We start from the raw sequence: 27,583 nt of genomic DNA, 5'->3' as shown, positions 1-27,583 counted from the left end.
CAGCTCCCAGTGGCCACAGTTCGCCATTCCCAGCCAATGGGAGCTGCAGGAAGCAGCGCGGGCTGGGCCACTGTTTCCCGCAGCTCCCATTGGCCGGGAATGGTGAACTGTGGCCACTGGGAGCTGTGGGTGGCCGTGCCTGCGGATGGTCAGTGTAAACAAACTGTCTTGCAGCCCGTCAACGGATTACCCTGATGGGCCGCAGGTTGCCCACCACTGCTGTAGAAGGTATCTCCACAGGCATGTATTTAAATTTTCCACTTTAGCTTAAGGGGAAAAGAAAACTCTGGAGGCAATAAATCTGCATGTTCTTTGAATCAGCATCTTTACACAGAGCCAGCCATGCAGCTACTATAATTGCGTACAGCCACAAGTCACTTGTGTTTTAGGCCCTCACCCAGCAAAGCACTGAAGCACGAGTTCCACTGAAGTCAACAGAACTGCTTGCATGCTTATAGTTAATCAGTTTAAGGGCTTTGTTGGACAGGAGCCTTAGCGTGCATCAATAAATACTTAGAATAGTCTATGTATGGAATTTGTAAAATATTTTCTCTTTATCACCAAAAGCAAAGGCCTCAACTGGGAGCAGGCATACTAAGTTTTGGATTTCAGCCTTGTTACTGTAACCTTGGGTAAAAAGGGTTTCTGGTTAGAAGTTTAAAATGGGAAACTTATTTTTCCCTCCTTCACGGACTACAGTTTGACTAAATGTTTGCCCAGACGGTGAAATTTTTGAAAAGCTGTAGAAGCACATTAAAGCAAAAGGTTTCAGGGTTGGTGGTCCTGCTCGCAGCAGCAGTCCTTTCCTCAAATATGTAGTCTCATTTAATTCAAAGAAATTGCTTGCTTGAATAAGGGTTTGAAACGATTTTGTAACCCGAATTATAATCGGCATTATCAGCTCCCACTTAAAAACAAAACACTCTACAACTTCATCAACTTTTCAAATAAAGGACCAAAATGTACTCAAGAGACAGAAGCAGACTTCTCTAGAGAACCTCCAACTGAAAGTTAGAATACTTTCATTTCCTTAATATGGCTATGATGGCACAAATAGGTATTTTATTATCTCTGGCTCCTAATTCAATGAGAACAATAGTAAGTAGTGCTGAGAAAGTGAGTGAGTCAAAGTGGGGGCAAACCCACTATGATACTTCTGAAATCAGTAATATCTTCTCTTATGGACACTTAAGGGTAACTTAACTTCAACACTTAAATATTTTCACTGTTTTCAAGTTAAAGCCGGAAGTGGGAGATCATTCTACCACATCTTATCTGTCCCAAAAAAATATAAGACCAAGTTCACTCTTGGGTGTCATACATTAGCTGTAACAGTACAGAGCAGCTAATATTGAATTACAGCTTTCTGTTCAGCATTTTTATTGTGTATGTCTAGTAGAAATATCTGAAATCCCTCAGCTTTATAAGTTCAGTAATATTATAACTTACCTGTGCCATCAAAACTGCTCTCTCGCACAATTAGTGGTTTGCTTCTTTTCTTCTTCTTTCCTTTTTCTGTGGGACTTTCTGTTTCTTGAACACATTCCACGTGAAACCACAATGAGACACTGAAGCCCTCAGACATGTGCGGCCAACAGTTTTGTCCCACCAAAGGCAGGTGGATTGGGGCTACGTGCCAAGAAGAAAGAAGCTGGTGAGTCAAATTCTCACCACCTGCTTCCTTCTTATTTTGTGAAAACTTTGCTCTTTTTAATAGTCCTACGGTCTTGCTGTTGAGTGCACTAGTCGATTTTTGTGAAGAACTACTATTTAAATTTGGGCTCTTTAGCAAGGGGAAGGAGAGATATTGTAATGGACTCATATAGATATTCATCTCCACAATCTTCAAGATACCCTTAAGTAGTATCTCCTAAGAGAAATAAATCAGAAAAATAACCAGAATCAAATTGTGTTAAATCTATATAGCCAATGCTAATGCGTAATATACAGCTTACATAGAAAGAAACCTCTTCATTTAAACTCAGATCCACATGTTCAGAAATGGCCTCCGATTTTGCATGCCCAACTTAAGATACCTTAGCCTAATTTAGAGGTCCTGAGCACTAATTTCAAATCAAGTTGTAGGCTCCCAACATTTCTGAAGATTACGGCCAATGTTTCTCAAGTTAGACACCCAAAAAAAAAAAAAAAAAAAAAAAAAAAAAAAAACACTCATGCTACTTTTGAAACATTTCGGCCTCCATGTCTTCTTGCTTTGTTGGTTACTATTTAAATAAAATGCCTATACCATGAAGTTATTCTTCCAACATGGAACAGAATGAATGGAAGGATATTCAAAGTTTCCTGTACAAAACTACAGATTACAGTTCAGCAAAATGGCGACAACAAGCAATAGGCTCAAATATTGCTTTAGTTAACTTGAAAGTGCTTCCTATTCACAAAACAATGGTAATTCCTGGGAAACTGGAAGGCTTTTTGCCCATGATTCAAACAACAGGAAGGACCTTCTATATATTATCCCTCCCCTCACCATTTGTCTCCCCACTCCAAAACCGAGCCTTTCCTTGCACTTGAAGAATGAATGCTCAAGTCCCTCCATCAAAAAAAATTAATTTATATTTATACCTCATCTCTTCTCTCCTACTCCTTCCACCACATTTTATTGTAACAAGCAAAATAGAAAAATAGATTCACTAACTAGTGTTTACACAGTGTAAATGGCACAGTTATATACATTCTAACCAGTAACATTATAACAATTTATAACAAGGTCCCTTAATAGTACCCAAAAGAAATGCATATATTGATTTGCCAGTCAATTTGTTCAGCACCACTCGTTGTTGCATTAAGGAATTTTCTGATCTGTAGTATACTTACGGTACAAGGTGTTTCCTCTAAAAATATCCTCAAGAGAAGGGTTAGCTCTTCTGCACATGTCCTTGAGCTCATCAAAGACACCAGAAGCTCTACCAGCACTATCTGGCATGCTACATAGATGATAAAAAGGTATCAACATTTGCCTATATAAAGAACATTTTTCATATACAATATCACAGTATATTGCTGCCATAACTTGCTTTTGGACAACATTAAGATGAGACAGAATAAACTGACTGAAAACATTAGAACCAACATATTTTGTAATGCATACTCCATTATGGATCTCAAGTTAAGAATATTAATGAATATAGCCTCACAGCTCTCATATGGGGCATCTATTTCCTGTTGCTAAATGGGAACACCAAACAGAGGAGTTAAGCATCTTACCCAATGTCACAGCAAATCTGTGGCAAAGGCAAGGAACAGAATACATCTAATAGGACCATAGTTCACTACACAATGAAAAATGTTTCTAGGTAAGTGGGCTACTACTTATGTGCAATATATTAAACAACTATTCACATATAAATGCCTAAAAGGAGAGAGGGTACCAAATTTTGAGTCTTTTATACACAACCTTACAATCAGATGAAATCCTATCATTCTACCATTTCTGTGACAAAAATCAGACGAAATAAATACAGATAATTTCATCTACCTCAGTTACTAAATTAGAATAGGCACTTCTGGCAAAAAAGCTTTTTTCCTTAAATTAAAATAAATAAATTAAAAAAAAAAATAGTGAAATGGGAGCTGCCTGTTATCAAGACACAAATCTGGTCACTTCTAGGCTGGGTTTGTAGCAACCAGAAATCATTGCTACGAGACATTTATTCGCTGGCTTCAATTATGTGCAATACAGGAAGGTTGGCTGGTCCACAATACACACATCACAATTAATTCGTATGAAAGTCTTAGGTAAGAAATCACAGATTGCTTGGGTATAGAGATATTCTCACCTCAAAAAGTATCCCTACATAAATAGCCTACTATGAGGAGGCTTACACTGCCATGGCTGTACCTCTTGAGGACTTGATCCTCTAATATCAAGCTAAAACTTTCTGTGAATGCTAATTTCACATTTAAACATTTAAAAACAAACCGATTGATTCTAAAATGTATTATAGAAGTAATAACGTCATTTTCTTTTGAAGAAGCTACACCGTCATCTACAAAATAGAAACACTATATTAACACTAATCTCTTCGGTCCAGGTGTTCAGAAAACCTTTCAAATCTGCAGGTACACCTGTTTGGCATTATGCAGACTCCATTCACTCCCCCAGCAAAACCACCAGAACCAAAAAAACCCAACACTTTTGTATATAAAAGTTAAAATACAAGCATACTTGGATTGTACATATAAGTGTGGATATTTGCATGTGCCCATGGATGTGCTTGTCAGTTTTGCATGTTCATTAATAGTTGTGGGCTGAAAGTTTGAGCATATATACTTGTAACTGTATAACATATACATTATTTTAATTTCAGCATTTCTTAAAAAAAAAAAAAAGAGTAAACAACATCACTACCCACCATGAAAACTGGAGTCCTTCTGTATCAAGATATTTAGGAATCCTCCCAGAAGACTTTTTACAGCTCCCTGCAAGAGAAAACGTTGAAGTTAGGTATCTGAACAATTCACATCAGTTTGAAGAGCAAAACAGAATTTGTTTTAAGTATTCCAATATATTCACAACTGATTTTGTCAAATAAAATGTTGTTAGTGATTTAATTGTGATTTTTAGTATGTGTTCTATCAAAGAACTACTGAATTTGCTTGCAAGATTCTGACTAGTTCAGATGCTTCTGATTATGAGACAGCCTTTGGGATCAAGGTGATGAAAGCATCAATTGTTGAGCCACTGCCAGTCTGGCAACTACTTGAGAACTCATTGTTCTCACAGACTACATTGGAGGAACCTAGGTCATCTTTTCTGCATCACCATAAATTGATTAAGTACTGGCCTACAGTAATTTACTGTACAGATATAAGCAAATTACACATTCTCAGGTCAAGTAAAGGTGAAACAGTGTTTTAACATTTAAAGCAAACTCACTTTCACTGCTAGTAAAAAAAAAATTTGCATCCTTCATAATCCAGTCTCAAACAATTTTTGTTCAGAATCACTAAACTGATTAGTCCAATAGATTTGTATTCCTTTTCTTCTTTCTAAAGTCAACATTGTGTTAGATTTGGAAAAAGTATTCTTGTCACTTTCTAAAAAGAAATCAAATTATATATATTTTCTTGAGGCTTTTGAGTCTTCAGGAACGGGGTTTATTTAAAAAGTGACTAATTAATAAACATACAATCAACAACCTTCTTTCCTCATGGAGTCATAGGTGATTTGGGTTCTAAGGCTATCCCCTGAAGTTATTTATATTTTAAATACATTAAATTTGTATTAAAATATAGGATTTTCCACTTTTTCTATGTCATAATAAAGCCTCAGACATCATAGGCAATACTATATGAAAAGACCACTAGATGGATTATTAACTTAGTCATAAAAATACCAGGTAAAGTCCATACAGGTAAAACTACCACAAGAGTTACATGACTCATTTATCAAGAGAATTGTTTATATTTGTACCAAAAAGTCACAAAAGCATATAAAAAAGTCGTTAAGAAGATCTCATCCTAAATCAGATTAATCAGGTATTTTGTGTCTTTATTCTCAATTTGTCTGAAACACAGGAACTGAATCTCAAAGTATTATGGGAGGTAATTATAATAATTAATTATATTACTATGGCTCTCAGAAGCTGCAACTGTGCTTGGTACTGCATAAACACATAGTAAGACAACCCCTGTCCCAAAATTGTTTCCATTTAAATAGATAAGATGGACAAAGTGTGGCAGGGGAAACAGGAACAGAGAGGTGCCATGAGTTACCTTGTCACACAGCACATCAGCAGCCAAGCCAAGAATACACAAATCTCATGACTCTTAGATCAGACCTGCTAAACTACCTTGTCTCTGCCAATGATCAACCAGAATATTGCCCTAGGACACTTCACCAGGGAATCAAAGGCTTTCAAAAAAGAAGATAGGACTAATAACAGGGTGTAGATAAGAGATGGAGCAAGTGAGTCTGCCATCCAATAGAAAGTTATTTAGTAGCTTTAGAAATGTGTTTGTTTTTAAGACAGTGGCTGTCTGGCTCAGGTTTGCCTGTATAGAAAGGATTATGAAGAGATGAAGGGGGTGGGGTGGGGGTGAGGAGAGAGACAGCCAAACACATTACAGTAAGTTTGCAAAAATAATTTGAAGAATCAGTGTGCAGACAGTGAAGGTTTCCTGATACAGAGGGCATCAGTTGGGCCAGTTCTAGATCACTGGTTCCCGGGTAGTTAATGCTTCTAATTTCAACTGTAAAGCATATCTAATATTTTATTCTAAAGATTCCCTGTTTTCATATAGGCAAATGATTATATGAATGACAGATTTAACAGAAGATTTTTAGTACTTGCCACATTTTCCCCTTCATGGAGATATATCTAAAATAATTTATTATTGGTGTTCCCCTGACATAGAAGGCTAAACAAAAACGTCCTCTGAATTTCTTATTTTAAATTCCAATTTGTCTAAGTTGCCCAGAATCAACAAAATGACGCACAGGCCTTCCACAATTAACTTGGACATGCTAGTTTTTACAAAACTCTATGGTGGAACAAAATAAGAGCACAAAAAGCTTCAGAAATATTTAGAATGCCCAAGTCTTTCAGGAGATCACAGGCATGTATTCATATAGAGCATGAATGGTCTTCTGCCATATGTGAGGTACAGGTCTGTTTTTAACTAGTCAGTCTATTTAATTGGATTACTTAATTTAAAAGGATTACAATAGCTCTGGGGCTGTAATGATTCCTGTGGACTGTATGGTGCTAGTAAAAGGGTGGAGGGGAAAAAACAGGTAGCCAGAATGGAGGACAGAGTTATTGCTCCCGAATACACAAGTGTTTGGCCTTATGCTGGAGAGAGAAGGGGAGTGAGGTAATATCTTTTATTGGACTAACTTCTGTTGAAAGCTTATTTCTCTCATCAAGTGACACAGACCTGAAGAAGCGCTCTGTCAAAAACTCATCTCCTTCACCAACAGAAACTGGTCCAATTAAAAAAAAAAAAAAAAAAAAGTATTACCTCACCCATCCTGTCACTCTAATATCCTAAGCCCAAATGGACTACAACATTGGCCTGCTGCTGTAACATTTTTAAAATATGCTGATCAGCTGCAAAGCAGCCACAGCCCACAGTGACTATAAACAGTCATAGGCATAACAAGGCTTTGCAAACCTGAACTCAGGGTACGTCTACACTTACCGGAGGGTCCGGCGGCAATCGATGTTCTGGGATCGATTTATCGCCTCTGGTTAAGACACAATGGATCGATCCGGGATCGATCCCGGAAGTGCTCGCCGTCGACGCCGGTACTCCAGCTCGGCGAGAGGAGTACGCGGCATCGACGGGGGAGCCTCCCTGCCGCGTCTGGACCCGCGGTAAGTTCGGACTAAGGTTAATAACGTAGCTGAATTCGCGTACATTAGTCCGAAGTGGGGGCTTAGTGGGGACCAGGCCTCAGAATCCAGACAGGTAAAGCAGCTTTCAGTACATCGTTTAAAATATACTGTCTAGTAACTTACCTCTAACATGTCACTAATTTGTAACTTTAGTCATATAAAAACATTTCAGTTTATATTAAATATTCCAATACAAAATAATGGATAGTATGCAAGAGTATATACTTGAATATTTTCATGGTTCTCTTGCACAATATTTTCATCAGTTTCCTATTAACATGCTATACAAGTTCTGTTTTGTTAATCACATTCATCTTCTACCTGTTGCATAAGGAAAGTGGCATTTTTCTCCTTTTGCCTGATGACTTTCAAAAAGCTCTGGAAAACATGGGCAAGTACATCTAGGCTTGGGTTGCCGGCTGAGAGCAAGTTCAATTCTAGCATACAGATTTCAGGGTATATTAATTCTCCTTGATTGATGTTTTCAATTAGGTCACTGGAATAACTTGAAGGGACCATGCATCCCGCTTCTCTTTTAGTGTCTGTTCCTGAAACAAAAACATACATTTTGTTGATAGTTTGGGGTTTTTTGTTAGTTATTGTTTGGTTTGGTTTTAAGACTACTACTACTTAAAGCAAAGACACTTGTCACACAAACAATTACAAATAGATTTATTAGACATCTTGTGCAAGTACTTCCGGTAAGCCATAAAAATTCTAGAATTCCCCTCTTATTCAGACAGATTTAAAGTACACTATACAGTTAGTCTTATAATATATACAGGAGTGTATGTCTATAAGGTTGCCAGGTGTCTCATTTTCAACCGGAATGCCCGGTCAAAAAGGGACTCTGGTGGCTCTGGTCAGCACTGCCAAACTAAGCCATTAAAAGTCCAGTCGGCGGTGCTGTGGGTGTAAGGCAGGCTCATGCCTATCTGTCCTGGCACCACGCTGTGCCCCCAAAGTGGCCAGCAGATCCAGCTCCTAGGTGGGGGGGCCTACGAGGCTCCACACACTGCCCAAGCCCCTAGCACTGGCTCCACACTCCCATTGGCCGGGAACCACAGCTAATGGGAGCTGGGGGGCAGTGCCTGCGGGCGAGAGCAGTGTGTGGAGCCTCCTGGCCTCCCCGCCTAGGAAACGGATCTGCTGGCTGCTTCGGGGGCACAGCATGGAGCCAGGACAGGGAGGGAGCCTGCCTTAGCCCCGTTGTGCTGCTGACTGGAAGCCGCCTGAGGTAAGCCCGTGCCCCAGCAGTGAGCCCCAACCCCATGCCCCAGCCCTGAGCCCCCCCAAACCCAGAGCCCCCTCTTGCATCCCAAAGTCTTCATCCCCGGCTTCAGAGCCTGCACCCCCAGACCAGAGCCCATACCCCCTCCTGCACCCCAACTCCCTGCCCCAGCCTGGAGCCCCCTCTGGCATCCTGAACCCTTCATTTCTGGCCCCACCCAGGCACCTGTACTCCCAGTTAGAACTCTTGCCTCCTCCTGCACCCCAACCCCCTCCCCCAGCCCAGTGAAAGTGAGAGAGGGCGGGGCACAGCAAGCCACCGAGGGAGGGGGAAATGTAGTGAGTGGGGGCAGGGGTGGGGCCTTGGCCTCGGGGAAGGGGTGAGGCTTGGGTGTTCGGTTCTGTGCAATTAGTAAGTTGGCAACCCTAGCCTAATATTTCTGCCATACAGATTTATAATATACACAGAACCACTGACAGACCTTATTGAAATTATAACTCCAACTCAATTATAATTAATGGATACTTTAGATCAAATTGTTATACAAAAGCAAATATTTACATCGTAGGCTTAATTTGAAAAATCATTTTTGTAACAAAAACGAACAATGATGTGTAGGTTATTAGAAAAATTAGTATTTTACACACACACACCCCCCTCTACCTACCTCTACCCAGATATAACACGAATTCGGCTATAACATGGTAAAGCAGTGCTCTGGGGGGTCGGGGCTGCGCACTCCAGTGGATCAAAGCAAGTTCAATATAACACAGTTTCACCTCGCTCAGTGGTTTGAGCATTGGCCTGCTAAACCCAGGGTTGTGAGTTCAATCCTTGAGGAGGCCACTTAGGGATCTGGGGCAAAATCAGTATTTGGTCCTGCTAGTGAAGGCAGGGGGCTGGACTCTATGACCTTTCAAGGTCCCTTCCAGTTGTAGGAGATAAAATAAATTAATGGAGATATCCTATTTAAGATTTTTTTGGCTCCTGATGACAGCGTTATATCGGAGGTAGAGGGGTGAGTATGTACACACGTACACACAAAGATTAAGCTCAGACTAGGAAATATTTTACAAGGAAGATAACCTTGTAAAAAATTGAGCATAAAGTAATAATAAATAAATAAATAAATAAACCACACACTACTTACTTATAATCCTATCTGGAGAAGAAACTGCTTTTAGACCACAATCAATAACACACTTCTGTGAGAATGACTCAACGGTACTTCAGAGCAATCTGACAGAAGCCAAAACTCAATGCGTAAAATGTTTCCCCATAATAATGGATAAAATAGATGTGAACTGTTACTCTCCCCTGCAATAAAGTTGTTTCATACTACAAAAATAACCTACACTGAAAATGTGTTATGGCCTCTGCAATCTATTCCACTTTTGCATGTTGGGAAAAAGTCCAGTACTTCACATAAATCACATGGTAAAAGCTAGTCTATAAAACAGTTAAAGATGGTTTTGCCTGATGCTTGTGCAAAGTTTGCATTTACCTTCATCCTTGCTTTCACTGTCATCAGGATTACTTTCACTATCCGCTTCATAGCCTTCTTCTTCAGCAAAGAGTTTAAAACTACAGCACTGTGATTCTTCAGCTTCTTCAGAAAGGTCTTCAGGTTGGGACACAGATGCCTTTTCAGTATGATGGATCTGTGACATCCATATTTAAAAACAAGAACAAAACAAACTTAGAAACTTATAACCAACTGTTTCATTTTCATTCAAAAACCCAAATGTTGTGGGAATCTTCCAGATCAGAATTATCTCTGCTCTTGAAAGTGGAGGGAACAGCACAGTCCATACCATCTATTGGGAAATACTGTCTCTACAAACATGAGTCAAAACTTAAATTGGAAAAAAAAAAAAATATAAAGGGGTGGAGGGTAATTTTTAAAAGCAAAAAATGTAGGTTGATTTTTCTTTTTTTAGGATGAGTAAAAAAATGCATCAAATGTATCTTAAAAACAAACAGGAAAAAGGATTCTGTTAAGGGGCCCATGTTCTTAAACTTGACTTTCTGGCAGCACTAACAGTTAAAACAGGGGGAAAAAAAAAAAAAAAATAAAATTAAAGTAAAATAAAAAAAAAAAAAAAAAAAAAAATCAGAAAAAAATCTCGTTTCCAATCTAACAAACTGACCGAGACCCTGAGCAAGTATCTTGATCTCTTTTCATCTGTAGAAGGGGATGATGGTTCCCTACCTCGCAAAGGGTCTTGTGAGCGTTAGGAGAAAAGCATCAGGGTCAATCAGCCTCCCACACTGAAGAGCTTTCTTGAAAATTCCTTTTTGGGGGGGGGGGGGGGGGGGGGGGGCAATTTATCCTCGTTGTAGAGTAAAAAGTAAACTGAAACAAGTTTCAGAGCTATTCTCCCTGAATCAATACTATGATGTATGTAGCTTGCTTGTTTTTCCCGTTTGTGCATAAGCACTTTCATTTATGATCAACACAGCGAATAAAACAGACATCCACTAACTTCAATGGTGTTATTCATGGATGCATGAATGACTCCCTAAAAGCATTAAAAACTGTAAACAAGCCTATGCACATATTGGACCCCTCCCGAAATCCCCGCCCTGGCCCCGCCTCTTCCCCAGCACGCCACGTTCCCCCTCCTCACCTCTCCCTCCCAGGCTTGCCGTGCTGTTTTGCGGCCCAAGCGCTGGGAACCAGGGGGAGAAGCAGAACGCGGCGGTGCGCTCAGGGAAGGAGGTGAGCTGGGTGGGACGGGGCCTGGGGCACCCACGGAGTGGACACCCCAGGCGCCACTTTGGAGAATGTGCTTAGTGGGGGAGCGGCCGCTCCCCCTGCTCCCCCCCAGCTACGCTACTGGCACATGCCCTCTGATAATGTGACAACGCATGCTTATTTATGCATAGCACATACAGGCCTGATCCAGCAAACCTTTACACATACAAGTAATCTCCTTAAACCAGATTACTTGTGTTTAGTCAGAGTGTTATACTGTTGCATACCTTCTCTGTTTTCTCTTCAGAATCATCCAGATCAGCAGAATAATTTCCCAACGCAACTCGAAGCAGCGAATCTAACAGAGGTTTTGCCAAGCAAGTTTCAATTGCTTTTGACTGGGCAAGCTGGTCCCGCATTTCAAGTAATATATCTTCCAGACACACACTCTACATGAAGAAAACAAGAACATCCATTATGCTTGATGTTATTCTGTATTTGGCTAAATGAAACAAAAAATCCATACTATATTCAGTCCCAGTATTTATGCAATGATTACTAGATCCTAATTTATTTTTAGCTTCCCCTGTCCACCACCAATCTCCTATCTAAATGGATTGAATTCCACTGCCATTTACATACTCAGCCCCATCCCAATCACTTGAAATAGTATGAAGATCTCTCTGTTACTATCTGTCATCCAGTAAATCAAAATCTTCATGCCGCTGAAATTTAGGCAACTGGTTACTTCCCAATTAACAGTACAAAGCTAATGCAATCAAGTTTTTAAAATAACATTTATTTCTTCCATGCCCCTTTAACATGTCCAGAAGGCTCACACCATTCCACATTTTACCGATTAGGAAAATTAGATGAAAAGGTTAAGAAAGCTGTCCAAGTCCGCAAATCAAAAGTCAGATCGACCTGGTGTCTAGTTCTTTGACTTTCACCCTCATCCCTAAACCTCAATCAAGAAAAAAAATAAAATGGTACTATATTAGAAGAAAATAAGGAGTACTACCCTTTGCCCACTTCTAAAATAAGTTTTCTCTGAGTAACTGGCAAGACAGTATTGTACATATATCTTTAAGAACTTTATGTAAATGATATATTTACCTGGTGAAGCAACTCCACTTCCGCTTTCTGTTGGGTACTATTTGTGCTGTGTAGACAAATAGTCAGCAAAGCTTCCAAGAGTCTTATACTCTGAAGTGACCACTCATTCTCTTGCTTTACAGACTTCTTTAGTTCCTCAAGCTCATCAACCGTAGCAACTGAAATTTGTTCCACTTTCAAAGAATGGTCACAGGAGATACATTCAGATACCAATTGTCCACTAGCATCAGGATTTTCATCAAGACTATTAAGCTCTGATTGTGTCAACTGTTTGTTCAGAGTCGAGTAATATGAATCTTCTTTGAAAACAGGTTCATTAGGAGGGCTGCCATTTAAACATTTATTATTTTCACTTAAAGTTCTCTCCTTTTTCTCTTGCTCCTTTTCTTTATTTTTGGCAAGTTTCTGGATTATCATGATTATTAATCTATGACAAACTTCAAAACCACCAAGCCTATGGAACTGTCTCTGGAAAACTGAACTACACAAATAGATCCAACGACACATAGACCAAACGTCTGCTGCCCTGTGGATATGTTCTGGGGACGGTAAAGTAAGGCTCTCTAGTGGCAAACATGGTAGCTTGTGACTCAAAGGCTCACTAGCTGTGCTATCATAGCCTGATGTGTCTTCAGAATCATTAGCTGAATCCCGATCACACTCTTCTTCTTTACTTACACACAAAAAAGCCACACAGAGAAATAAATTTATCAAATTGACATGAACATCTTGATTGACACCCTTTTTCTTCTTTGGATAAGCTTCTCTGAGGTCTGCATAAAACTTGCTCAGGCTTTGAGGAACATCAGAAATCATCTGCTGGCTATGAAAGGAAGTCACTAAATCTAAAATGGACTCCTTTTGTTCATTATCCATACCCTCTAGTTCTGGCATTGCTTGGTCTTTCTGCTGATCTCCAAGGCAGAATATCAGAGTTTCAATTACTTTCAGAGAGTGACTTCTTACAGAATCTAAGTAATTCAGTTCTGTCATTTGATTCACGCCATTACAACTTAAGAACAGATTTTGTATTATCCTATGGGAGAAAGCACACAGAAACTTCACTATTATATAAGCTGGGCATAAAAAGAGCTTTTTAGATTCTTTGTCCCAGAGACACTAATAGAACACACTTTACTAGGATTCAAGAAGGAAGTTATCTTTACAGTAAAATGTATACCCAAGTATTACATACCAGGGTTATACATAAAATTAGATTGGGGTCAAAGTTTATCTTAACCCCAACACTTTTCCATTTACGTTTCTATTGGGGCTCAATGGCAAGAATCTATGGAGGACATCTTTTGCATTACTCTAGAGTCGTGAATAAGGATAATCCATTCAATAGTGGGAGAGAAGCCACACAATCTTGCTTCTCAAATACGGAATGCATAATGGCAGACTACTATAATTCACTTCATGTGGATTGGAAGGACATGCTGTTTAGGGCCACGAGTGTTTTAATTAACCTCTACAATTAAGTTTGCTCCAGAAGGTTTGGCACCGGCTTTTATGCTATACTTGTGCCTGAGCCTCTGATGCTCTTTTTAAAAAAAAAAGAAATCATCATTTAGAATTACTGAACATGTTCAATGACGAACAATTTTGAAATAGGTCGTTGTCCCTCTTACTTCTGTTACTCACTGGAAAGTACAAATTCCCTTTGAATATAACAATTTTGGAACATTATGTAACTATAGTTAGTAAAAATATTTGTTTGAATATGTTGCAAACAAATGCACTTTTCATTTTATCTGAAATATTTTACAAGCAGGTTTTTGAGTCCGATGTTTTAAAATAATAATGTCATAGTGTACACAAAATATTACTGATTACACACTGAGAAAAAAGTACCCTTTCATGTATTAAACCAAACTCTACTTATTTTAATTTCTCGGAGTATCTATTCACCCGCACAATAAAAGTTATTAGTTCATACAAATCCTAACCCAAAGTCTCTGTAACCCTTTTAGGTATTTATATATTTCTGTAATATCAACCTATAGCTTCTTCCCCTCTCCCCATCCCTGAACCAAGAATATTTAGTTGTGGAAGTAGGCTATAGAGTTCAAGACATTTATAATCTCATTTATCTAAACCATTTCCAAAATATGTACATCCTTACAAAGGTGAAGTGCCCAAAAATGGACGTAGCACGCCAGCTGTTCTCATTTTAACCTGCACAATAATTTGTCTTTTTGATTATAGTAATAATTTGATGAAACCTATGCCCTTTACTGCAATTGAGCAATGTGTTCCAAAAGTCACACTGCTAACTTGAATACTCATGTTATTTCCACTGCCCGTTTTTTACCGAGCCATACATGGGTTGTCTTAGATAACTTATTGACTCTAGTCTTCACTTTTCCCTTCTCAATCTTTCAATTTTCATAAAAATTTTGTTTTCTAACAGGCGTTTGCATTTCTATACTAACCAGAATAGCTAGATTTTGCCACTATCCGTTTTCTCGACATTTTATAAGTTTGGTTCTATTATACATCCAGAGCAGTCTGTCTTTATAACAGTCACTTCACATGATAGATTGAATTCACTTGAAATTTTCAGGGTTGCAACTGGGCCACATAGACCACAGTCCCTTGCAGGAAGGGAAGAATATACCCTTGTTTGTACTTTTAGCACATACCATACTTTTTTAAAGGTAAAATTCTCTGTAGAATCTTCCCTTTATACTTTGTGTTTTGCAAGTGCTGTGATTTTCTTTTTTGAATAGCTAAACAGGGTGAAGGCTTTCTATACAAACAAACAAAACAAAAAAAGAGTGAAGCAACAAGGAAGCAGTTCCTTGTCATTTTGGAATTATAATCAATTCTACCGCAAGACTCAAATATAGTTTGTTAGAATTATGGATATACTAATAATTCTATGAATTCAGTTGCAATGGCAGAAGTTAGACGTAATTCCATGCAGTCTAATTCCTTCACAAAAATGGCACATGAACCTATTCAACACGCCCAACTAACTTTTGCTTGAAGAATAAGAAGTGCAGAATAGATTTGTATATCGCATTCTGTATAAAGGTTTTACACATTTTATAGCATAGACACCATGATCCCAGATCTGAGACCTTCTGGGGATTATGAACCTATTGGAAAAAGTCAAATAATAAAGGTCTAAATCCTAATTATTTACATGGTCCCCATCATCTTCATTTCCAAGTGTGTGCTGCTACCCAACCACAAATTCATTACATTTTAATCAGTGATTAATGTACAAACATTTCTGTAATTTTCAGCTACAGTTTTCCCATTAATAAATACAAAATTAACAAACCTGGATTTAAATAATGCAGGTAGTGTCTGTAAATAAATTTGAAGTACCTCCTGGGGCAAACATTGGCTATGACAGCTGCATACGTGATTGCATGCTGCAGTTATACCGAGCTGTTGAGAGTGATGTGCTAACTCAACCCCTCTCTGGAGCACCGGGTTATATATATAGTTGTATAACTTCCACTGAACCACCACATTGCCCTTTTGCATTAAATGACAAATGTGGCTTGCTATCTGTACACTGCGTAGTTTGTCTTCTTCAAAAGCAAAGTCCTGGTAAGCCTCCAAAGCATCCCACTTCAACAACATATCTTCAGATCCACTACTAGGCAAAATCCCTTGAAACCTGTAAGAGGGACATGAAAAATTTGATGCGAGACCAATATCAGTCGAGTTGCGTTGCAGGGTATCTTCTAGCTCAGCAAGCTGGTCACAGTCAATAGTACAAATATTGCAGGCTGCTTGTATAATTTTTTGAGAAATTTCAGCTCCTCCCAATTGATCCAATATAAACTTGTTAAGGATGCTCAATATGTGCTGTTGAAAGTTTTTTAACACTGGTAATTTGGAAGCGCGAAGTAATGGAGTAATCACAGACTTTGGGTCCATACAACAGCATATTCCTACATTATGTACACCTGATAGAATCTGAGCACAGGTGCTGCTCAAAGAAACTTGCTGCAGCAAGTGGAAGCACTGATGAGCACAAACAGCAATGCAACAGCAGCGTTCAGGATAATGAACTTCTCCATGTACTACCTCCTCAAAGGGGTTTCTGGAAACCTGGTTTTTAAAAGCAGAAACCGGAAGCCCCGAGAGATCTCTGTGGTGATGCATGAAGTGAGAATACTCACATCGTCTATGCCTCTTTCTTGTACACATTGACTGATGAAGCTGTTCTGATTTCACTTTTTTGACAGTGCTGATTATTTTCATAATGCTGTTGATTAGGGCTTTTAGATGTTCTGAGGCTTCGGTAGTTATTTCCTCATCCCTTGCGACCAGCCATTCCATTTGAAGCACTGTCATTTCCAATAGCTTAAATCCCTGGTGTTGTATAAATTCATGGACGAGATCCACAGCTTGACTAAAATAAAATGGATTGGAAGCTGCACTCTGAAGACCACAGATCAGAATCTGCAAAACCCCTTCTAGAAGCTCAGGTAAAAGAAGGGCTCTGTGGCGATACCTGGAGAACACAAAGTTATCCTGAACCTCCTGTAGTGTTTTCTTGTATCTTGGAGCAAAAGGATCAGACTGCTTTTCCAAACAAGTTCTAATTTTTAAAGCTGCTCTAAGTAAGTCTGTTAGATTTTTTCTCAAGTTGTCAGGCATAGTTTCAGCACTGGTAATATCTATGGACAAAAGGTGCAGCACTGTTCTAAAGAGCATCCTTTGAACCAGAGCCACAGGTTCTTCTGTCCAGCCTGCAGAAACCACTTCACTTTGTGCCTCACTACTCATATTGCAACAGTCTCCAAATCCTGATAAGAATTCTGTTAAGGTGGGCACTACAGTGGCTGCAAGTGCAGAATTGTGATTCAAGGTAATATCAAATTTACATACTTTTTCTAACAATGACAACAAAACATGGCACAAGTCAAATGGAGAATTGTCCATGCTGCTGACAACTGCTGCTGCAGCTGACTCATTTAAAACCTCAGATTTTGATTCTTGTGTTGGAATGATCTGTATGGAATTTTCTAGACTCATGGGATCTGGATTAAAACTTCGTACTACTTCTGCCAGTGGGGGATCACCTGTACTTGCACGGTAGTCGTCCCTAGGTGGGTGTGTTACAAAAGGCTGTAGGATTTGAGACCGCCTGTGTTTCATCATTATGGTATTCTTGTCGTCTGAATTGGCTTCTGAATCCGAAGTGGATAACTGAGATTTTCTTGCATCCCTCACAGAATACCGATGGGTGATTTTGCGCTGACGCCTAATTTTTCGAGATGAAGAATTTAATTTTACAGGAGTCTGAAAGGATGGACAAACTATTCCTTCTAAACTTAGTTTTTCCTGTGTAGATCTCAAAGAACTTGAATTTGTCTCTTTGGTTAGGCATATGTCAACTGTGAAGGGTAGATAAAAATCTGTTGAAAGAAAAATCAGCATATACATTACACTTCAAAGTAACATGATCAAACTTGTATTAAATACAACTGTAGCACTTTATAACTTGAACATATATATCTTTGGGATACATATTTGGTTAGTGTCTCTGAAGGTTTCCCACAGGACATGCTTTGCTTTTATTCATTCTTTGAACACCTCCAGGATAATTAAACAAAAAATGTTATCACAAAATGGCTATTTACAATTCAGATTCAGCAATCTGATTTGCTTATTCTCAAAACAGGGACCCACCAGTTTCAGTTTCTTCCCATTATTAATCAAAATCTGGACTTTGAAACTTCATTTCCCTTGCCTAGATCAACATAGACTAGGTTTTTGAGACAAACAATTGTATTTAGCAAAATGTGGTTTAGAAACCCCTCTTACCTGTTAAAAATCCCCTACTTTAAAGAAGCACACTGACATGCTTGACTCTGGCTATATCAGAACAATACAACCAAAATATTAAATCTGACAAAGAACTACTTGAAGCTCTTATTTTTTATTGCGCTAACAAGTTGAATAGGATTTCTTTTACAAGAAAGTAATTTGTTCATATAAAAACCTAATGAAAGAATAAGCACTTAACATACACCACTATACCTGGTCAGAGCATTGTACAAAAGTTGTCTAATCCCACAACACTCATGTGAGGTATTATAAGCCTTATCCTCAAATAAACAGGGATCAGGCACACACAAGAAGAAATTCGCCCAATGCAACACAGCAAATCAGTGGCTGAGCTGATGTGAGAACTCAGTGCTATCTGACTCCCAACCCTATTAAGAGAATATAGTACACCGTTCTTTTCAACAAAGATTCCAAAAAATGCTTGGAAATGGAAAAACTAAAAAGTGTGTATTTACAACAATGCAGAACTTGGTGAACTAAGAGTCTTTATTTGTGTAGGAGTGAAAGAAGTTTAAGTTAATTCCTAAAAAATATTCTGAATAAAAAAATCAACATATTATATCTGTTAAAGTTGACTTTCAAGGATCCTAATTCCAGTAGTTTTACCAATATGTGCCAAAGGGGCTTTTTTTGGGGTGGGGGGGGAAGAGGGAGGAATGGGGAAATATCTGCCACCCTTAATGCGCTGAATGCCCCCAACAGCGAGGCCAAAAGTGACATTCAAGCATATTATGTATATTGCTAACAAAATCTGGAGAACATCCGACAGCCTATTTGCTTTCTGCTTGTACCACAGATATGAAACTTAAGACTGCTCAGGGATTTAAGTAGGATTTGAGAATCATTATTAAGGGGTGAAATAGGCATTTTTAGTAGCCTGTATGCCTGGACTCAAGTTATATCCAATAGCTAGAAACAGACATATAGGATGTCTCTACATAAGGAACTTACATACTCATTTTTTACCAATGAAGAAGCTGCAATGGTGCTACCAATGGTATAAACAGGTGTAGACCAGTTGCAGAGATTTTTACCCCCTACTTAGGAGCTCTGGGGATGAGATAAGAGGGTAGCAAAAAAAGCCTGTCCCTGGGTCTATGATGGAGTTTAAACCATTCATAGGACCTGTGCAACTGCATCATTGTTTAAAACCAGGTAAGTAGTTCTCGCTGATCCTCATTTTTTATAAAAAGGCACAATTCCGGTGCTTGAGAAAGACCCTTATAATCAATTGCCCCCCCCCCCCCCCCGCCCCAAAAAAGTATACTTCATGCAATAGAGGGTAATGACCACTTGGGAAGAATGAAAGCTTATCACAAAAGAGAAAGGAAAAAAAAAATTACACCGAAATGCAGCCCAATAGCTCCTAATGAGAGAAATGTTTCTTGAAGTTTACCACACTAGTAATGCTAGCTAGGGATGCAGCTGGGAAATGGCAAATATTTTATACACTGTACATGAACAGGTTTGAGACATTAATCTTTAAGTGATACATTGCTTTAAAACTAGTCCTGACAAAGCCACTAATTTATCACATGTCCACAAGCAGGCTTGTTTTTGAGTCAGTCAAGCTGAAAATTCAACTGGGCTTAACTGCTCAAGATGGGTAGTAAGTTACACATACAGTAAACTATCAGACTTGCTTTATAAGTATGGTGAATCTACATATGGCAAGAAGACTTAGATAAACAAAGGACTTAAAGTATAGAGGAATGTGGGGACAACTCTATGTAAGATACTTCAGTCTTCCCTCTATTGGTAGAAAGAATACAGAACTCAAAAAAAGGAAGGTCACCAGTTTGAAATGTAAGAGACTCATTGCCTGATGAAATTCCTTGTTATGTATGGTTTTGAATCAAGGATTTTTTTTTTTTTAAAGTTTCAAGCACACATTATTACAATACATAATTTTTGCTATGATTCTGATAGTGTAGTATGATGAAAACATACCTATCGCTTTTTCTTCTTGGACAGGTATTTTCCACACCAATGGTAGAAGTGACAGGAGGAGAGTTAGAAGTTCTTCTCGACATGTCAGCTCCTATATTGGAAACTAAGTATTTTTAAAAGTTCATGTTTTGTAGTTTTACAGAAACAGCTGGACTTTTCCAACTGCCATAGATTTCCTAATGTAAATTTTGTTAAGAATTAAACACTCAGTTCCCTGCATCCCCAAAAGCTACACTAGAGAAATAACTCATCTATGCAGAAAAAGTGTTCTAACCATAAACCACAGCCAATCAGAAAGCATTGCAAATATTTAGCACATCTTTGCAATTGAGTCTATAAATGTCAAAGCTATCCAAACCTTTCTTGTTGAAAGAATTCCTCACCTAAGGGAGGAAAAAAACATTAAGTGAAAATTGAAAGCAAATAACTTGTTCTGAAGGGAGACCATAAGAAAAAATATTGTGGATGCAAGACATGCTATGCTTTTTGGTTTTTTGTTTTTTTTAAAATAGCATCTGTATTGCCTTCCCACATTTAAAAAAAGGGTCCTTCTTTTGAGGCTGTAAGTTACCTATTAAAGGAAGAAGTTATCTGCAACAAGGCACAATGGGAGAATGGAATTCTGCAGAGGGAGGAAAAAGTTTATTTATCTGTAATTTTGTTTCTCTGAAACTGTCATTCCTACAGAGATTCTGGAACTCTCAACACTTAAAGAATTTTGAGCCCAGAGGGCAGCAGTAAATAGGATAGAGCATGAACAAAACTCCTCACTGGCCTTCATATGCCACACTTTGCCAGGGTCAATATTCCTTAGGAGCTGAGGGTTTTCCACTGGTCTCTACACTAAGGAACTAAGGCTCCAAGACTGGAGTTTTCGCAGATTGTTTCTTCAGGGAAAAGCAAGTTTTTCAGAAGCCTCAAGAAGCTGTGAAATAAGCTAGCACACATGTTATATTGTTCTTGGGAGCCAGCTAGATGGTAATATTTATTTATCAATCAAATAAATAAAAGTAAAAAATACCATCTAGCTCTTATATAGCACTAATCATCCATAGATCTCAAAGGACTTTATCTATAAAATGATACTGGCCACTGTTTGTAGAGAAATTGAGGCACGGAGACTGACCAATTTGCTGCTATTTTACTCAATAGGAAGGAGAAAGTTTTACATCACAAAACAGACAAGGAAAACATTACATTAATCTGCCTTCAGAATGTAGTATTTATCAGAGGCATGTCATTACTGTAGTACTGGAGGGTCACAATCTTAATGTATTTATCTTCATAAAACCACTGTGAGGTAGGGAAGTGCTATTAATTCCCTATACAAATGACAAACTGAAATAGAGAATCTCCAAGTTATTTGTCTAAGGTCACACAGGAAGTCTGACAGAGCGGGGAACTGAACTAGGGTTTCTCAAGTCCCAGGTTAGTGTCCCAAACAAACACTGGACCATTCTTCCTCTAGTATAGTGGTCCCCAAACTGTGGTGGGCACGGCAGGGCCTTGACCAACCCCCACACAGGGGCGGGAAGGGAGTGCCACCCACTCCTGCTCTTGGCCCCCATTCCCAGCCCCCGGCTGGGGGGGACACACTGCATTATTGGTAAGAGGGGAGGGGAACAAGAGGAAAAGTTTGGGCACCACTGCTCTAATACAATGGTCACCATTTAAAAAAGTCATTTACTACAGTTTTTCCTCTATGCTGAGTTAGAAGGTAGATGGTATCCACTGGAAAATGATGACATTTAAAGTGGATTCCTATATACAAGGAAGCAGTTCTCATCTGTCTTTGTACAGTCTTTTTAAAAATCTATATTCCTTTGCTGTACTCTTCCGAACTTACTACAACCACTAAATGAAACCATTCCATGGCTTTAAGGAAGAACAGATTGCATGTGTAAAAGACACACATTTACTGCAACTTAACCAAGGTTTTGCGAGGATCTATGACAAGCAACTAAATTTAGTCAGTCAGCTACTTTGAACTATTGATAGAAACCTTAGTTAAGTCCATATATTTTGTAGACCATCACATAGAAGAGGAGGTTACTTACCTGTAACTGGAGGTTCTTCAAGATGTATTCCACTGAGGTTTATGCATGTGCATCCTGCACTTGGAGTTAGAGAATTTGAAAGTAGTGTCCGTTGGGCTGAACATGCTCCCTGACTCGCCTCATGCTTCCATCCGAGGTGATAAAGAGCAGGATGGACCAACTTTGATTCCAGTTCCTTCTCCAACATAAATCTGAGAGACCCCACCCTCTTCCCCTCTGCTGCAGGGGGACCATACACCCCTTGAAGAGCCTCTAGTTGAGTAATCTCCTCCTCTTTTTCGAGTGATGGTCCCTACTGTATTCCACGGAGGGTTTACAGTACCCTTGATTGACAAGCAGTAACTAAGTTGGTGGAGGGTGCAAGGATGACAATGGAAGGACCACCAGGCCAAATTAAGTATCTGCTGCTCAGTCTTGCACCAGTGCATAATGTGTCACAAAGGTGTGCACTGAACTCCATGTGGCTGCACTAGATAGGTCTATTAGAGGCAAGTCTTGGAGGGAGGCCACAGTTGCAGCTTGAGTTTTAGTGGAGTGAATGCATATCCCCGCAGCAGGAGGCAGGCCCATCAGATGGCACCAGGGTTTGATACAATCAGAAATCCACTTGGAGATTCTCTGTATGAAGATGGCCCGTCCTCGGAGTCTCTCAGCTTTTGTACTGAATAGTATAGGGGACTTTGATAAGTTTTGTTCTCCACAGGTAGAAGGTCAGCACACACCTGACATTGAGGGAATGGAGTCTACATTCGTCTATGAAGGCATGTGGTTTCAGAAAGAAAACAGGTAAATGAATAGCTTGGTTAATGTGAAAGTGGGATACTACCTTTGGTAGAAATTTAGGGCATAGACATAAAGAAACTTTCTTCAATACTGGGAATGATGGGTCAACCATTACAGCACTGAGTTCAGACTCTCCTTGCTGAAGTGACCGCCCCCAGGAAGGCAACTTTCATGGAAAGGAGAGACAAAGAGGAGGACACCAGTGACTCATTAAAGCTGAGGGTATCAAATTCGAAACCCAGTGAGGTGCAATCATTTGGCAGGGAGGGAAGGTTCTGAGGAGGTCTTTCTGAAATCTAGCAGTTAATGGGTGTGTAAAAACAGAGCAGCCCTCTACCAATGGATGGAATGTGCTAATCGCAGCCGAGTGGACCATCAAAGTGCTGAGGGTGAGACCCAATGACTTCAGGGATAGAATGCAGTCCAAGATTGGGGGATGTCTGTCTCTTCTGGTGGAATGCCTTTAAGTTAGGCCCAAGAGGAAAAGCGCCTCCACTTAGCTCGGTAGCATTGTCTAGTGGAGTCCTTCCTACTGTTAGAGAGAATGTCTTGTACAGATGAGGAGCATACTGATTCTAGAGTAGATGCCTATCCAAATACCATGCCCTGAGATGGAGTGCATGTGGATAGGGGTGCTTGATTCTGCCACTGTGTTGGGTGAGGAGATCGGAGAAGTTCAGGATGGGAATCAGAGGACGTGCGGAGGAGATTGTGGAACCAGAACTGCCTGGGCCAGAAGGTGGCGATAAGGATGACCATTGTCCTGTCTCGATGGATTTGAGGAGAACTCAAGGTAGAAACGGCAGTAGAGAAAATGCGTAGTTGATTTGGTTTGACCGCAAGAGAAGGAAAGCATCGCACTGGGAGCGACAGCTGATGCGTCCTTTGGAGCAGGTATTTGGTGCATTTGCTACTGGTCTCAGAAACGAATAGGTCCCTGGTTGGGGTCCCCCATTGTTTGAAGATGTTGAATAGCCCCGTATTTTGAAGCTCCCATTCCTGGTCATTCACAAAGTGCCTGCTGAGTGAGTCTGCAAGCACATTCTGTGTTCCCGGAAGGTAAGCTGCAGATAGTGTAATTTGATGCATCAGTTCCAGAGCTTGACCACTTCTGTGTGAAGAATGGGGGATCTCGCTCCCCCTTGTTTGTTGATATAGAAGTGGGAGAAAGGATTCACACATCTTTTACACTGCTCAAAGTTCCAAGATGTTGATATGCATCCTGGACTCACAAGAGGTCCAGGAGCCTTGTGCAAAGCAGTCATCCATATGGGCTCCCCCGCCTATTAGAGACACGTTGGTGATGATAATTTTGCTTGGAGAGGAGGGAAGAAAGGGACCTCAGACATACATGATGGGGGTCTGTCCACAGTAGTAGGGATGATAGTATCTTGGCCGGAACTTTCAGCCTGAAGTCCAGAGAATGATAGCTTTGCAAGTATGCAGAATGGAGCCATGTATGGAGGCAGTGAAGATGAAGTCTCGTGAAAGGGGTCATGTAGGTGCATGAAACCATGTGGCCCAGAAGAGGCAGGCACATCTTGACCAATACATGTGGGTCATTCATGATGTGAGAAATAGTGTTCATTGCCTGACATGTGTCTATGGGCAGGTATTCCCATGATGTGATAGAGTTTATGGTAGCCCCTATGAAATCTAGCAACTGTGGGGGCTGAGGATTGATTTCTTGATGTTGACATTGATTCCCAGTGAAGCAAGGAGTTGAGAAACATGGAGGGTGACGCGAGGATTTCCTGGTGGGATCTGGCTGCCAGAAGCCAGTTGTCGAGGTATGGAAAAAACAAGACGATCAGAACACCTGATGAGAGTTCTCACTATAGAAAATACTTTGGTAAAGACTCTGGGAGCAGTAGCTATTCCAAAAGGAAGTACTGTATTGGAAATGGCCGGTGCCCACCGTGAATCTGAAAAAATGTTTGTGGTCAGGATGAATGTTGGCATGGAAGTAAGTGTCCTTCATATTGAGAGCTGTGAGCCACGTGCCTTTTCCTAAAGAGGGAATGATTTCTGTCAATGTGACCACAAGAAACTTGATTTTGCAGATGAAGTGACTAAACTGACTGAGGTCGAGGATTGGTTTCCAACCTCCTTTTTCCTAAGGAATCAGGAAGCAAGTTGAGTAGAACCCTGTTTCTGCTCTATTGCTCCCTGATGCAATTAGGAGTTCACCTCTGGGAAGAGGATACTGTCATGAGAGTGATTCCTGAAGAGGGATGGGGAAGGGGCTTTTGGAGGAGGAAGCATGACAAACACAATGGTATAGCCATGGCAGATGACATTCAGCACCGATTTGTCCATTGTTATTGCACTCCAAGCATAGAATCATAGAATACCAGGGTTGGAAGGGACCCCAGGAGGTCATCTAGTCCAACCCGCTGCTAAAAGCAGGACCAATTCCCAGACAGATTTTTGCTTCAGATCCCTAAATGGCCCCCTCAAGGATTGAACTCACAACCCTGGGTTTAGCAGGCCAATGCTCAAACCACTGAGCTATCCCTCCCCCCATGGTAAGAGAGTACTAAGTGACACCCAAAGGGAATGGAGGGGTCATGAGGTGTTAGATTCTGTGGTTGTTGGCTCTTCAGCTCACATCAAAAATACCTGTTGGCCTGAGGCTGGGCCTGCAAAAAGGAAGCCAGTGATGGAGGACAAGGAAACAAGATATTTGGATTTTGGGACATTTTCATAGAGGCTCATAAGGTCTCTGGTGATAGAATTGAGAAGACCAGTACCTTGGGTCGACGATAGGTGGTGTAACTTCTGTTTCTGGCCCATACATTCATGCCCCAACGAGCAGAGGGTAGCCCTAGAGTCTTTCAGTGTATGTAAGAACTCAGCCTTAAGAGCAATAAATCAAAATTGGCAATATGCCAAAATGCAGTGGCCCAGTATTACTTACATCAGGTTTAGGAAAATATGTATATATAAATAAATAGAGCCCAACTCGCCCCCAAACAATAAAACTAGACAATCATACACAGCTGTTATAATGTGTTCCTCAAAGCACTATATAAACATTAATAGCGCCTGTCATAACTATAGAGGGAAGGGTAACAGCCCTCCTGTGTACAATACTATAAAATCCCTCCTGGCCAGAGACTCCAAAATTCTTTTACCTGTAAAGGGTTAAGAAGCTCAGGTAACCTGGCTGACACCTGACCCAAAGGACCAATAAGGGGACAAGATATTTTCAAATCTTGGTGGGGAGAAGGCTTTTGTTTGTGCTCTTTGTTTTGGTGGTTGTTCGCTCTTGGGACTGAGAGGGACCAGACAGCAATCCACACTCTCCAAATCTTTCTGAACAAGTCTCTCATATTTCAAACTTGTAAGTAAACAGCCAGGCAAGGCGTGTTAGTTTTATCTTTGTTTTCTCAACTTGTAAATGTACCTTTTACTAGGGTGTTTACCTCTGTTTGCTGTAACTTTGAACCTAAGGCTAGGGGGGGTTCCTCTGGGCTCTTTAAGTTTGATTACCCTGTAAAGTTATTTTCCATCCTGATTTTACAGAGATGATTTTTACCTTTTTCTTTAATTAAAAGCCTTCTTTTTAAGAACCTGATTGATTTTTCCTTGTTTTTAGATCCAAGGGGGTTGGATCTGTATTCACCAGGGAATTGGTGAAGTGTCTCTCAAGGCTACCCAGGGAAGGGAATTAGCACATTGGGAGTGGTGGAAGCAGACCAGATCTAAGCTGGTAGTTAAACTTAGAAGTTTTCATACAGGCCCCCACATCTGTACCCTAAAGTTCAGAGTGGGGGAAGGAGCCTTGACACTGCCCACTTAACAGCTTTTACAAGTGTCAATTAAAAATTATGCTAACTGAACTGGCATCAAAATCTCTCTCCTATCCCTCCATCAGTTAAATATGAAGTTCTGAGGACAAAACACAAAAACAACTTGTCTCTTATCCACAAATACAATATAAACAAAGTAATACAGGTAAATCCACTCTAGACATGGAGTGTAAAACTAACCCACAGAAGATATTAATTAGAACCTTCTCCATGACCAAACACTTAGGATATGTCTACAATACGAAATTAGGTCGATTTTTTTTTTTTTTTTTTTTTTTAAAGAATTCTATTTTATACAGTCCACACAATGCGCTTAGTGTGGACATAGGCATAAAGTCAGCGGAGTGCATCCTCACTACCGTAGCTAGAATCAACTTGCAGAGCAGTGCACTGTGAGTAGCTATCCCACAGTTCCTGCAGTCTCCACCGCCCATTGGAATTCTGGGTAAAACTCCCAATGGCTGATGGGGCAAAAACTTTGTCGCGGGTGGTTTTGGGTACATGTCATCAGGCTCCCCTCCCTCTCTCCTTCTGTGAAAGAAATGGCAGACAATCGTTTCGCGCCTTTTTTCTGGGGTCCCGTCCACCGGACCCACTCAGCCTGCTGTCTGCCTGGATGATCGGAACCCCAGACAGGCAATGGGCTAAGCGGGACCGGCGGACGGAGCCCCAGACCAGCATCAGCTGAGTGGCTCAGCCCGCTGCCGGTCTGGGCCTCCGTCCCCCAGCTCCTGCTAGCGGGGGTCCGG

At 40.2% G+C, this 27,583-nt stretch overlaps 1 protein-coding gene across 1 annotated transcript in view; it reads right to left on the bottom strand.

Annotated features, from left to right (window-relative positions):
• The window catches only part of LYST (lysosomal trafficking regulator), a 125,551-nt gene extending 100,213 nt beyond the window's left edge, over window positions 1-25,338 (bottom strand). The window contains exons 1-10 of the mRNA XM_034766872.1: window positions 25,210-25,338; window positions 20,180-20,270; window positions 15,702-17,796; window positions 12,410-13,445; window positions 11,581-11,742; window positions 10,100-10,256; window positions 7,686-7,912; window positions 4,377-4,443; window positions 2,839-2,948; window positions 1,450-1,870 (exon numbers count right to left, since the gene is read on the bottom strand). Of these exons, the coding sequence (XP_034622763.1) occupies window positions 1,450-1,870; window positions 2,839-2,948; window positions 4,377-4,443; window positions 7,686-7,912; window positions 10,100-10,256; window positions 11,581-11,742; window positions 12,410-13,445; window positions 15,702-17,796; window positions 20,180-20,270; window positions 25,210-25,338 (4,495 nt within the window). The remainder of the gene's footprint in view (window positions 1-1,449; window positions 1,871-2,838; window positions 2,949-4,376; window positions 4,444-7,685; window positions 7,913-10,099; window positions 10,257-11,580; window positions 11,743-12,409; window positions 13,446-15,701; window positions 17,797-20,179; window positions 20,271-25,209) is intronic.
• Window positions 25,339-27,583: the final 2,245 nt, after the last annotated feature.

This window comes from Trachemys scripta, chromosome 3 (genome assembly GCF_013100865.1).
Source record: "Trachemys scripta elegans isolate TJP31775 chromosome 3, CAS_Tse_1.0, whole genome shotgun sequence".
NCBI classification, from domain to species: Eukaryota; Metazoa; Chordata; order Testudines; family Emydidae; genus Trachemys; species Trachemys scripta.
Note: the sequence above shows the minus strand (reverse complement) of the source record. Positions and strands in the feature narration are given on the sequence as shown.